This window comes from Chelonia mydas, chromosome 2 (genome assembly GCF_015237465.2).
Source record: "Chelonia mydas isolate rCheMyd1 chromosome 2, rCheMyd1.pri.v2, whole genome shotgun sequence".
NCBI lineage: Eukaryota > Metazoa > Chordata > Testudines > Cheloniidae > Chelonia > Chelonia mydas.
Window position 1 is genome coordinate 180,157,385 of NC_057850.1, and position 12,184 is coordinate 180,169,568.

The following is a 12,184-nucleotide window of genomic DNA, read 5'->3' on the forward strand; positions in this document are numbered from 1 at the left end:
GGTCCCTCTGTATCCTATCCCTACCTGCCACCGTATCTACCACTCCTCCTAGTTTAGTATCATCCGCAAATTTGCTGAGAGTGCAATCCACACCATCCTCCAGATTATTTATGAAGATATTGAACAAAACCGGCCCCAGGACCGACCCTTGGAGCACTCCACTTGATACCAGCTGCCAACTAGACATGGAGCCATTGATCACTACCCGTTGAGCCCGACAATCTAGCCAACTTTCTACCCACCTTATAGTGCATTCATCCAGCCCATACTTCTTTAATTTGCTGGCAAGAATACTGTGGGAGACCGTGTCTAAAGCTTTGCTAAAGTCAAGGAACAATACATCCACTGCTTTCCCTTCATCCACAGAACCAGTAATCTCATCATAGAAGGCGATTAGATTAGTCAGGCATGACTTGCCCTTGGTGAATCCATGCTGACTGTTCCTGATCACTTTCCTCTCCTCTAAGTGCTTCAGAATTGATTCCTTGAGGACCTGCTCCATGATTTTTCCAGGGACTGAGGTGAGGCTGACTGGCCTGTAGTTCCCAGGATCCTCCTTCTTCCCTTTTTTAAAGATGGGCACTACATTAGCCTTTTTCCAGTCATCCGGGACTTCCCCCGTTCGCCACGAGTTTTCAAAGATAACGGCCAATGGCTCTGCAATCACAGCCGCCAATTCCTTTAGCACTCTCGGATGCAACGCATCCGGCCCCATGGACTTGTGCACGTCCAGCTTTTCTAAATAGTCCCTAACCACCTCTTTCTCCACAGAGGGCTGGCCACCTACTCCCCATGCTGTGTTGCCCAGCGCAGCAGTCTGGGAGCTGACCTTGTTCGTGAAGACAGAGGCAAAGAAAGCATTGAGTACATTAGCTTTTTCCACATCCTCTGTCACTAGGTTGCCTCCCTCATTCAGTAAGGGGCCCACACTTTCCTTGGCTTTCTTCTTGTTGCCAACATACCTGAAGAAACCCTTCTTGTTACTCTTAACATCTCTTGCTAGCTGCAGCTCCAGGTGTGATTTGGCCCTCCTGATTTCATTCCTACATGCCCGAGCAATATTTTTATACTCTTCCCTGGTCATCTGTCCAATCTTCCACTTCTTGTAAGCTTCTTTTTTATGTTTAAGATCCGCAAGGATTTCACCGTTAAGCCAAGCTGGTCTCCTGCCATATTTACTATTCTTTCGACACATTGGGATGGTTTGTCCCTGTAACCTCAACAGGGATTCCTTGAAATACAGCCAGCTCTCCTGGACTCCTTTCCCCCTCATGTTATTCCCTCAGGGGATCCTACCCATCAGTTCCCTGAGGGAGTCGAAGTCTGCTTTCCTGAAGTCCAGGGTCCGTATTCTGCTACTTACCTTTCTTCCCTGGGAAGACAGAATGTAATTACCCACATCAGAAATTAATTAGGACATCAGGGCTTATCACTCCTACTTTCACAAGAGATATGGTATCTCCGAACGCAGTGGTTAGTGATTTGGTGTTATGTCTTATCTAAACTACTTGACGCAATCAGCAAAAGGATTTCTGGGGCGCATATCTGTATACAACATATCTGTATGCACATTCATGCATCCGATGAAGTGAGCTGTAGCTCATGAAAGCTTATGCTCAAATAAATTGGTTAGTCTCTAAGGTGTCACTAGTACTCCTTTTCTTTTTGTATACAACTATTATCCATAATTCAGGACCCCCCAATATAAAAGTGTTACTAATAAAATTAGGAACCCATTTCCCCATACTTGCTGTCAATTATAATTCCATTAAAAACGTTATCTTCACTGGTGGTGCTGAGACATTTCAGGATACAAGGTCAAACTAGCAATCCTTTTGGCAATTTAGAAATTCTGCTGCATTTCTAGTGCTGTTACCAGACACCCACCTTTGAAAAGAAGCATATCTGCAACCACTTTACTGAGGTTCACATAGCTCTGGGGATGGTATTTATTGCCATTGTTACTGAGAAGCAAGGGAAACTTACACATGCCATTTTGATAACACAAAAACTGTGGCTTTTCTTATTATATCCTGTGAGATGTAGCATTTAAATTTTTTTTCAAGTTATATGAGGAAAAATATTCCTCCTCAACGAACAGTCCATATGTCTACTGCAGAGCATGCAACAGAGATTCACAGTACAAACTGCAGAGGAGAAATTTTCCAGGTCAAATGTTGAGGCTGTGATGTTGTCTAGCAGGTTACCAGCTCAAATCAGAGCTAAAGGTCAATTCACTTGTGTTAGCTGAGTTGAAAGGGAATGTTAATGGCATTGTCTTCACTCATCTATAAGCGGTTGATTGCAATCGCATTACATTATGTATGTCCCTGTAATTAAATAACCCCAGATTAAAGTGTATGTATATTCAGGTGTTAGAACTTCGTGAATGCTAATAAATGATAGACGCTTGTATTGTTTCATTTATCTATCCCTATTATAATGTAATGGCAGGCAACTGCATTATGTATATCACTGTATGGCTTTGTCTATACTTAAAACTTTTGTCAATCAGGGGTGGGAAAAATACACCCCCCGACCAACATAAATTTCACTTACAAAAGTGCTGGTGTGAACAGCGCTATCCTGCCAACATAGCGAATGCCACTCTTTGGGGTGGTTTAATTAAAGAGCGGCTACATGGGAGACCTTACAGTGGCATAGTTGTAGCGGTACAGCTGTGTTGCTGAAAGGTCCGTAGTACAGACACAACCTAACTAAATTACTTGTGAATGTCAGGAAATAGAATGTTGACTTGAACACAATGACCCTTGCTTTGAATAATGGAAATTCAATCTGCAACTGCTACTCATCAAAACCCACTTGGGTGAGGACACTGTTCAGATGGTCTTCTGTGAGCAGAATCTATAAATACTGGTTTAAGGGAATGATACTGCATCTCTGGACTGATGGATTCTGACAGGGTGGAATACTGAGTGACTGGACAGAGATCCCCAAAGTTATTTTGGGTAACCCTGAGAAACTTATAGAAAATTAGCAGATTACTACTTCTCTGCTATCACCTTGAACTTACAAACTTGGACTCACCTATTAATGTATTTTATCTGCTTTAACCTCTCAATAATTCTAATTTCTTTTCCTTAGCTAATACATCTTTAGCTGGTTTACTAGAGAAATTAGCGGTCGGTGTTGTCTTTGGTGTGAGATCCAGAGTATCCACTGACCTGGGGTAAGTGACGAACCCCTTGGAGTTGGAAGTAACCAAAATTGAGGTGATTTTTTTTCATTTCAACACAAAGTCTAGTTTGCCTGGGTGGTAAGGGGACTGTCTGTGGTTCCATGGTAAAACTAATATAGTGATCCAGGAGTGCACATTTGTTACCGGCTTGGTGAAATTTAATTATAGAATATACTATCAGTTTGAGGTGTTTGCCCTGTTTCTTGACAGTCTGACCTGAGACTGGCACTCCGAGTTGTAAGCCATACCAGGCAGGGTGACAGAGGCTCAATAGCAAACAAAGTTACTGGTGAGAAATGGGTCTGGATTAATACTGCTAATTAAACAGAGAAATTCCTACCATTTCCTAGAAGGCTACTCAGATATTTAGAAACATCAACACATTTCACTTTAATATTTTTCTCTATATTAACACCCTCCATTATGGATTTCCTATAGTACCTATGTTTTCCAAAGACAAGATAGCCTATTGATGAGGCCAACTATAATTCTTCTTTAACATAGGCCACAATCTAGCATTGATGAGGCATCATGTTGTGTATATCACCATGCAGAACGAGGAGCATGAAAAGCAACACCAACGATACTCATTTAGAAACTAAAATACGTATTCAAGACTCCTTGTCCGAGAGCAGGGGTGAACAAACTATGGCCCGCGGGCCAGATCCGGCCCGCCAGCTCCTGCTCCAGTGCTCCAACCGGGGAGCAGGGTCGGGGCTGCTCCACGTGGCTCCTGGAAGCAGCGGCATGGCCCCCTCTGGCTCCTATGCCTAGGAGCAGCCAGGGGGCTCCGCTCTGCATGCTGCCCCTGCCCCACGTGCTGCCCCCGCAGTTCCCATTGGCTGGGAACCATGGCCAATGGGAGCTGCAGGGGCAGTGTTTGTAGATGGAGCAGCGTGCAGAGCCGCCTGGCCATACCTCCGCGTAGGAGCTGGAGAAGGGACATGCCGCTGCTTCCGGGAGCCGCTTGAGGTAAGTGCTGCCTGGAGCCTGCACCTCTGAGCCTCCCCCCTGCCCCAGCCCTGATCCCCTCCTGCCCTCCAAACCCCTCGATCCAAGGCCAGAGCACCCTCCTGCACCCGAAACCCCTCATCCCCAGCCTCACCCCAGAGCCCGCACCCCCAGCCAGAGCCTACACCCCTTCCTGCACCCCACCCGCCCCCGCCCCACCCCTGCACCCTGAACTCCTCATTTCTGGCCCCACCACGGAGCCCGCACCCCCAGCCACAGCCCTCACCCCCTCCTGCACCCGAACCCCAATTTTGTGAGTATTCATGGCCTGCCATACAATTTCTATTCCCAGATGTGGCCCTTGGGCCAAAAAGTTTGCCCACCCCTGTCCTAGAACTAAGGTGCTGCCGAACACCAACCTGCTATTGAAAGATAAAAGTCTTTAAAATCTTTGATCTCCCGGGAGCCTTCACAGGCTGCAAGGCAGTCTTCATAGGCTTTGAAGAAATCAGGAAGTGCCAGCTCCATATCGGAGATGGAGGTCCTCCAGTTATCCCCATTGTATGCCCTCACAGCCCTGACAAAGAGAGTCTGAAAAACAAGCAGGAGTGAGAAGTAGCAGTTTTTAATCTGTGGAAAAAGTAGTCGCACTATGGGCTCCAGTGAATAAAAAGAAAATGTTGAATTATGGGGATTCAAATACAATGAATGCCACTTATTTCTCAATCTTAATACAATCTCATTTATCCAAGTAACACGTCGGAATAAGTAAGTAAATGTAGATAATCAAGAAAGATTTCAAGGTATTTACTAGAGTGAGGGACAAGATTCCTATTTCAGATAGCTGATAGATAAGTTTGTGGAAGAGAGATTTCAGTGTGACCCTGATGTTAGAATACAGATCTTTAAGCCTGTTTGTAAAGGCCTATACTTTAAGAATTTAGGTATATGTTTATTATTTAGCTAGTTATAGAGGTATAAAATAGAGAATTTGTGTAAGGGCCTTTTTTTACTGTGACAGTTTGAGGCCCCGTTTTTAGACCTCGTTAGGCTAATGCCTTTGGCCAAGCAGCAGAGGCAGCCATAAGCTGGGAAGTGTATAGTTACATTTTTACATTTTAAACTATTTATATTGAAATAAGGCAATCTGGGGTTGTTAGGAAGGTGATTTGATTTATTACCTTTAGAGAAAGGGAAGAGCCTAGAAGATGTAAAAGGAAATTTAGTTTGATAGTTTTTTATTTGGTAAGAACTTACTTATTAATAGACACAGCTGGGAAACCCTATGTCTTTATAGATGTAGTTGTGAAATTTTTTACTTTTGTATTGTTTTGTTATTATAGTTTTTACTTTTCTATGTTTATGGTTTTTCTCTGGTTTTGTGATTGTTTTTGTTTGCTGTATAATTAATTTTGCTGGGTGTAAACTGATTAAGGTGGTGGGATATAATTGGTTAGCTAATTATGTTACAATATGTTAGGATTGGTTAGGTAAATTCAGTAGAATGATTGGTTAAGGTATAGATAAGAATATTTCTATATAAATTAGGGGCAAACAGGAAGTAAATTGGGATTTGAAAATAAAGAAAAAGGAACTTGGATTTAAGCTTGCTGGAAGTTTACCCCAATAAACATTGAATTGTTTGCACCTTTGGACTTCGGGTATTGTTGCTTTTTGTTTAAGCAAGAAGGACCAGGGAAGTGGGAGAATGAAGGTATAAGTTCTCTAACACCTGAGCCACAATCAAATTTTAAAAATATATTTTTTCAGCAGGGTCCAAATGACCTAACGAGAGTTCTAGGATATGTCTACAGTGCAAAGAAAAACCTGTGTCATTGTGTCTCAGAGCCCAGGTCAACTGACTCCTACTTGCAGGGCTCAGACGGCAGGGGTAAAAACACCAATATGGAGTTCCTACTTGGCCTGGAACTTGGACTCTGAAACCTGGCAAGGGGGGGAGGGTCTTGGAGCCCCAGCTTCAGCCCAAGCTAGACCATCTACACTGCTGTTTTTAGCCCCACAACCCATGCCCAAATCAGTTGACCTGGGCTTTGAGACTCGGTGCTGCAGGTTTTCTTTGCAGCGTAGATATATTTCCTAATTGTTTTAGGCCCTGATCCTGCACTTACACACCTGAATAACATTGCATACTTGCCTAGTCCTGTTGAGTTCACTACTCACATGCACAAAAGTAAATGGTGGTTAAATCTTAGCAGGATCTGGCCCTCAGCTTGCACACTATTATATAAAGGCTGCTTTGACTTCATGGTTTACTATAAGAGAGCTGGATGACACTCCTACGGGCATAAAGTTCCAGGTCAAAAGGAGCAAGCTTTCAAATCAATGTACTAGTGTTGTAGCTACATTTACTGTAATGAGGTGAGGGTACGAGACAGCATGCTTGAGATGAGTTATAAAAAGGGATTTGACAGAGGTGAAAGGAGATTTTTGGCAGATGAAAAAAAGGAGACTGCCCCAGACACAAAGGGTAATATAACAGGATGTGAGGAACAGAAAGTAGCAAACAGGTGACTGGGAAAATGAGAGGGAATGGGATGGAAAATAGAGATAGAGTTCAGAGCAAGATTATATAGAAGAATGAGAACCTTGAATCTAATGCAATGAGAGAGAAAGTCAATGGAGGTATTCAAGGAGAGCAGACTGCAGGTAGAGAACTTACTTCATATGGCTTTGTCTCCAAGTCTTTAATATGCTCCTCGGCATCAGGCATGCTCTTGTAATAAGCCATATTCCTCTGCATCATCTCGTCATTTGGGTGCTTCAGCAGAAATGTATGAGCTGCTGCAATGGCTTTTGGAAAGTTATTAGCCTAAACAGGAAGAACAACACACAACAAGCTGCTTTTTTAAGTTGTTTGATTTTTGCCAGCAAACTTTCCTTCCATCTCATTGTACATATATTTATTTCCACTTTGCAGAATCGATGAATGACCCCTGGAGACTTTTCACTCTGCATGCAAAGCAATACAACTCCAGAATCAGCAAGTTCATATAACTGACTGGCTACGAGAACCAGAAGGTAGATTTAGTGGTAAATACCGAACGAAAAGATGTATTTATTTAAATAAAGAGAACCAACTTCAACTCTGAAGCAGAACAACACACACATTAAACGTTTTCTTTGCAGGTCTGAAGAGGAATTGTACCCAATGTTCTTTTTCAACAAAACTGTGTGGTGTGGAGTTACACTATTAAAAAAAAAAAAAAAAGTGACTGATTCCTGGCATAAACTGGAGGAAAAAAAAATGTGCATTTACCATGTGTATTTACCATGAATTCACACCCTAAGTGTTGCAAGGCACTAGGACATGCCATATTGCTCAATTACAATAAATCACTCCACTGTTTGACTGCCTAAAAGCCACGTACTCCAGATCATTAGATTTCTGGATGCTATTTTGTAATTCAAGTATTACATTTGCTCTGGTGTCTTACTTTTTATTTCTTAAACACCGATAATCTGCTCTACAATCTACTGTACAAAACCCAGAAAAAAAACCACTGTCTATGAGCTAAGGAGCTCACAATCTAAATAAGCTGCAGTAAGGTACTACATTGTGGAACATGAAGAATTTAATCAGACATCCATTATGCAGAGAACAAAAGATAATGGTGGGAAAGGAGGGCAATTAGTGAGGCCACAGCTCCAGTGGGTCTGCTCTGCTACTCGAAAGCATTGCCAAGCATCAGCAGAGTAAAGGTGACATGATTCTGGTGAGTTTTACTGCTACCAACACAGTTCTGAACTGTTCATTCTGTCTTAATGGTTACTACCTATTGTTACAAGTAGCAGCTATGATTATTATAAATCAAAGAGACCGGCAATTTTAAAAAAAAAATGTTTTCTCCCAATTCATATAACGGTCAATGCACAACATTAACAGTTTCCTTTGCATAGGGCCCAATCCTGCACCACTTTTGTGCATAAATGGATGCTGAATTGGGCTCAGTCTGCCAGCTTCCTCGGCTGTTTGTGTAATCATTCACACAGCAACAGGGGACAGAAAAATATTAAAAAACAAACAAACAAAAAAAACACCTAGGAAAATCCTGTTATAAACCCACAACAATTGGGTAGTAGACTGATAGGCCAATACACTACCTGGTCATTTCTTTAATTGACCAGATTTCAAACCGACATTGTCCCTTTGAGCCACATCAGAGATATTTAGCTGGAAATGGCCCACCTTGATTATCACTACAAAAGGTCTGCGCCCCGCCCGCCCGCCCAGCTGGTAATAGCTCACCTTACCTGATCACTCTCATCACAGTCCAATGAAGTGAGCTGTAGCTCACGAAACCTTACGCTCAAATAAATTTGTTACTCTCTAAGGTACTGCAAGTACTCTTTTTCTTTTTGCGGATACAGACTAACACGGCTGCTACTCTGAAACCTCTTGTTACAGTGTGTATGGTAACACCCATTGGTTCATGTTCTCTGTGTATATAAAATCTCCCCACTGTATTTTCTACTGCATGCATCCAATGAAGTGAGCTGTAGCTCATGAAAGCTTATGCTCAAATAAATGTGTTAGTCTCTAAAGTGCCACAAGTACTCCTTTTCTTTCAGCAAAATATGCATTTGGTACCTAAAACAATTTACGTGCCAAGTTAGCTGGAGGCGGGGTGTGGGGGAGGGAATCATCTCACATTTCTGGAAGTGCTAAACCATTTTCTCCCCATCCCATGCTATGATAAGCTAAGATCCTGGCCAACACAATCCAGTGGGCTCTTCACAATGTCTGAAGTAGCTTATGCAAATATACTTATGAAAAAACCCCCCAAAACAAACATGCACAAAACCCCAACATTTTTGCTTATAGAAAGAAAAATTTCATTCCCACTGACTAAAACAAGAGGAGAAAGGGCACAAAATTGCCAATCCCACCGTTAAGTATATCCTGGCTGCTGTGAAGCTATAACTGTCAAGGAGCTGGAATGTTGCCAGTAGCATTTATTAGCCCTCTCCACATATTATATGTGTAATCAGGCCAGACATAGCAAAGGCCAAGAATAAACTCAGCTGCACTTTCGTCAAATGTCCAGTTCTGCTTTGTGTCTTGTGCTTTACTCTTCAAACCTGTTTGGTGGTTAGGCTGATCTTTATTTCTCTTTTGCTTAGTCTGTGATTTATTTGTAATCTCAGTGTGCTACATTTAAAAATAAAGTTGTATACATATTGAAGAAAGTAAACTCAGCAAAAATGAGAAAGACAAACCTGACCCTTCAAAGGAGCAAATACAGGAATAAGAATATCTGCTCCCAGGAGCTGAGACGTGGCAAAGTTTCTTTTCTACACTCACATGAATAAATACTAAGTCACCTGAAAAATTTCATCCAAAGTTTCCCGACAGTGGTGTTATGGAGAAAATAAATGACAACCATTCCTTCCTTAACAAAACCCATCAGTCAAGAAGTGGCTTGTGGGGCCTTCAGTGATTTATAGCTGCAAGACGCCTAGAATGTAGAAGCCACGTAAAGCTCTTAAAGCTGATGATTGAATCAAATTGCAAATTATAATATATTCTGCAAATGATCTCTCATATACTTTTGTTGTTGTTTAAGGCACTGACGTTCTCTAGGAATTTACTGAATACTTTATGCATAAACATTTTATGAATCAGGCATGCCTGCTATCGTGATCAAAAGTACTTTGTAAAGATTACATGCTCTGTAAAGGGAATGGGTGGTGAAGACAGGTTGGGGGGACGGGTGGATAAATTAGGCCTGGTATGGTCAGGTATATATTGGTTTGGGAATTAGGAGTGTGAATATGAGTTGAGGGAAGAAGAAAAGGAGTACTTGTGGCACCTTAGAGACTAACAAATTTATCTGAGCATAAGCTTTCGTGAGCTACAGCTCACTTCACTCCCCATTCATTTTTAAAGAAATGTATGTGGTACCTCATGTCCTGCAACTTGTATCTAATAAAGAGTTACTACGTTACTTCTCTACACTGGAATTTCTGTTTGTTTGTATTAGGTATGAATTTAAATCAACCTAGTTATGTCGAAATAGCTCCCCCCCCCACATGAACACTCCTAGTCTGACATAAGCATTTTGTTTTTTCCAGTTTATTTCATGACAATTCGGAAGATTTCTGGTTTAGGTTGTTACTTCACAAGGGGTTTAGCTTATACTAGAAGAAGCCACTCTTATAATGGAATAAGAGTGTGCACACAGGGTGTTATGCTGGTGTAAATGGTAGAAATTTCCCATGCAGACGAATCCTAAAAAGCACTTTATCAGATAAAGAATATGCTTTCAAGCAGCAACCACAAAAAAAAAAAAAAAAATCTTATCATGTACTACAAATGACCCTCCCGAATAAAACATTATAGGGCAGGGGTTCTCATACTGGGGGTTGGGACCCCTCAGGGGGTTGCGAGCTGTCAACCTCCACCCCAAACCCCGCTTTGCCTCCAGCATTTATAATGGTGTTAAATATATAAAAAAGTGTTTTTAATTCATAAGGGAGGGGTCGCACTCAGAGACTTGCTATGTGAAAGGGGTCACCACTAAAAAAGTTTGAGAGCCACTGTTATAGAGTGATGTCTCTGAAAAATAAGCTCCTCTTTTTGATATTGTTGTCCCATTTCCTTGAAATAGGAAACGTGAAATAGCCGCATCTTGCCCAGCACAGGACAGAATGCGAGCATCCTGGCTCTCGCTGTATTTGGCCAAGGGAATGAGAACTTGGAAATCCACTCCCCTGCCCCCACCCCTCTCCTCCCTTGGGCCCTGCAGCCAGGCCTGGGTCTGCTGTGCTGCCTAGCTTGGGGTGAAGAGCGGCGGGGACAGGGATGCCCAAGGGGGTGGGAAATCAAAAATTCTGCAAAAAAAATAAAATTTTGCGAGGAACATGAATTCTGCACAAATTCTGCATTGCGCAGTGGTGCAGAATTCCAGCAGGAGTAAGGCAGTTGGTGAGAGAAGACCTGAGTGGTGTAATGCAGGTGGGGTGATTTGGGGGAAGACTGAGAAAATATGGGGTTGTGATGAGAGCTGCATTATATTATAGGGGCATGAGATGGGAGCATATGGGAGTAGCGGGCTACAGGATTTGAGGGTGAGATGATACAGGGAAGTCAGAGAGTGGGGACAAGGCATAGGATGGCCTGGAGGAGCCAGTAGGGAGATAACATGTAGGTAAGGCAGTGAGAAATGGAGCAGGATAACCTGTGGGAGAAGAGAATTGTGGGGACTGGGGTGGGATAATCTGAAATGGTGGGGGGGAGGGGGGAAATGTATGAGAGAGTAGACTAGGTTATTTGAAGTTCAGCTGGCCTGGGGGAGGCAGTGCAAATTGGAATGGGATGGCCTGGGTGAAAGCAGCGAAGAATGAGATGATGCAATAGACGGTAGGATGGGATGGCCTGGGAAAGGCAATTGGCTGAGATTGAGGTGTAACTGGTAGGATATTGGGTACACATGCTGGGCATTGGGATGTACAAGAAGCCAGTAGTAGGATATATATGGGGAGATAATGGGCAGGGGGTGCAGTATTACCTTCAAGAAGGTGATTGGGTGAGGGGGACAGGCAATACGTAGGAAGCAACCCCAGTACAGGGAGGGGTGTGTGGGGGTGTGCATCCAGGGGCACATTGAGGTGTGCAATGAGGCGGTTGGACATCCTGGGAGAGGGAATGTACAGGGGGCGGGTGCAGCATTACACTGAAATACAGAGTGGAGTACATGAGATAGGAAATGGGAAGGGAGGAATGTGAGTTCAGGCAGAGTGTGGGTGTTTGGAGGAGGGTGTAGAAGACATTACACTGCAAAATGAGACTGTGGTATAGGGCTGGGGGAGGTAGTGGGGTGCAGGGGCAGGGAGCACTGGGGTGTATGACAGGTGGTGAGGCAATGGGCACAAAGTGGGGTGGGGGCAGTGGGGACACTAGCTGGATGGTAGGGCAGTAAGTGCATGACACAGCAGCGACCATGGTGTGTGTATTGTGGCAGTACGATAAGGTGGTGAGCAGCACCTTAAATAAAATATGATGGGGCAGTGGTC

At 43.1% G+C, this 12,184-nt stretch overlaps 1 protein-coding gene across 1 annotated transcript in view; it reads right to left on the reverse strand.

Moving 5' to 3' along the window:
- LOC102931826 (cartilage associated protein) overlaps window positions 1-12,184 on the reverse strand; it is a 39,787-nt gene that overhangs the window by 26,176 nt on the left and 1,427 nt on the right. The window contains exons 2-3 of the mRNA XM_027819602.3: window positions 6,831-6,980; window positions 4,570-4,741 (exon numbers count right to left, since the gene is read on the reverse strand). Of these exons, the coding sequence (XP_027675403.2) occupies window positions 4,570-4,741; window positions 6,831-6,980 (322 nt within the window). The remainder of the gene's footprint in view (window positions 1-4,569; window positions 4,742-6,830; window positions 6,981-12,184) is intronic.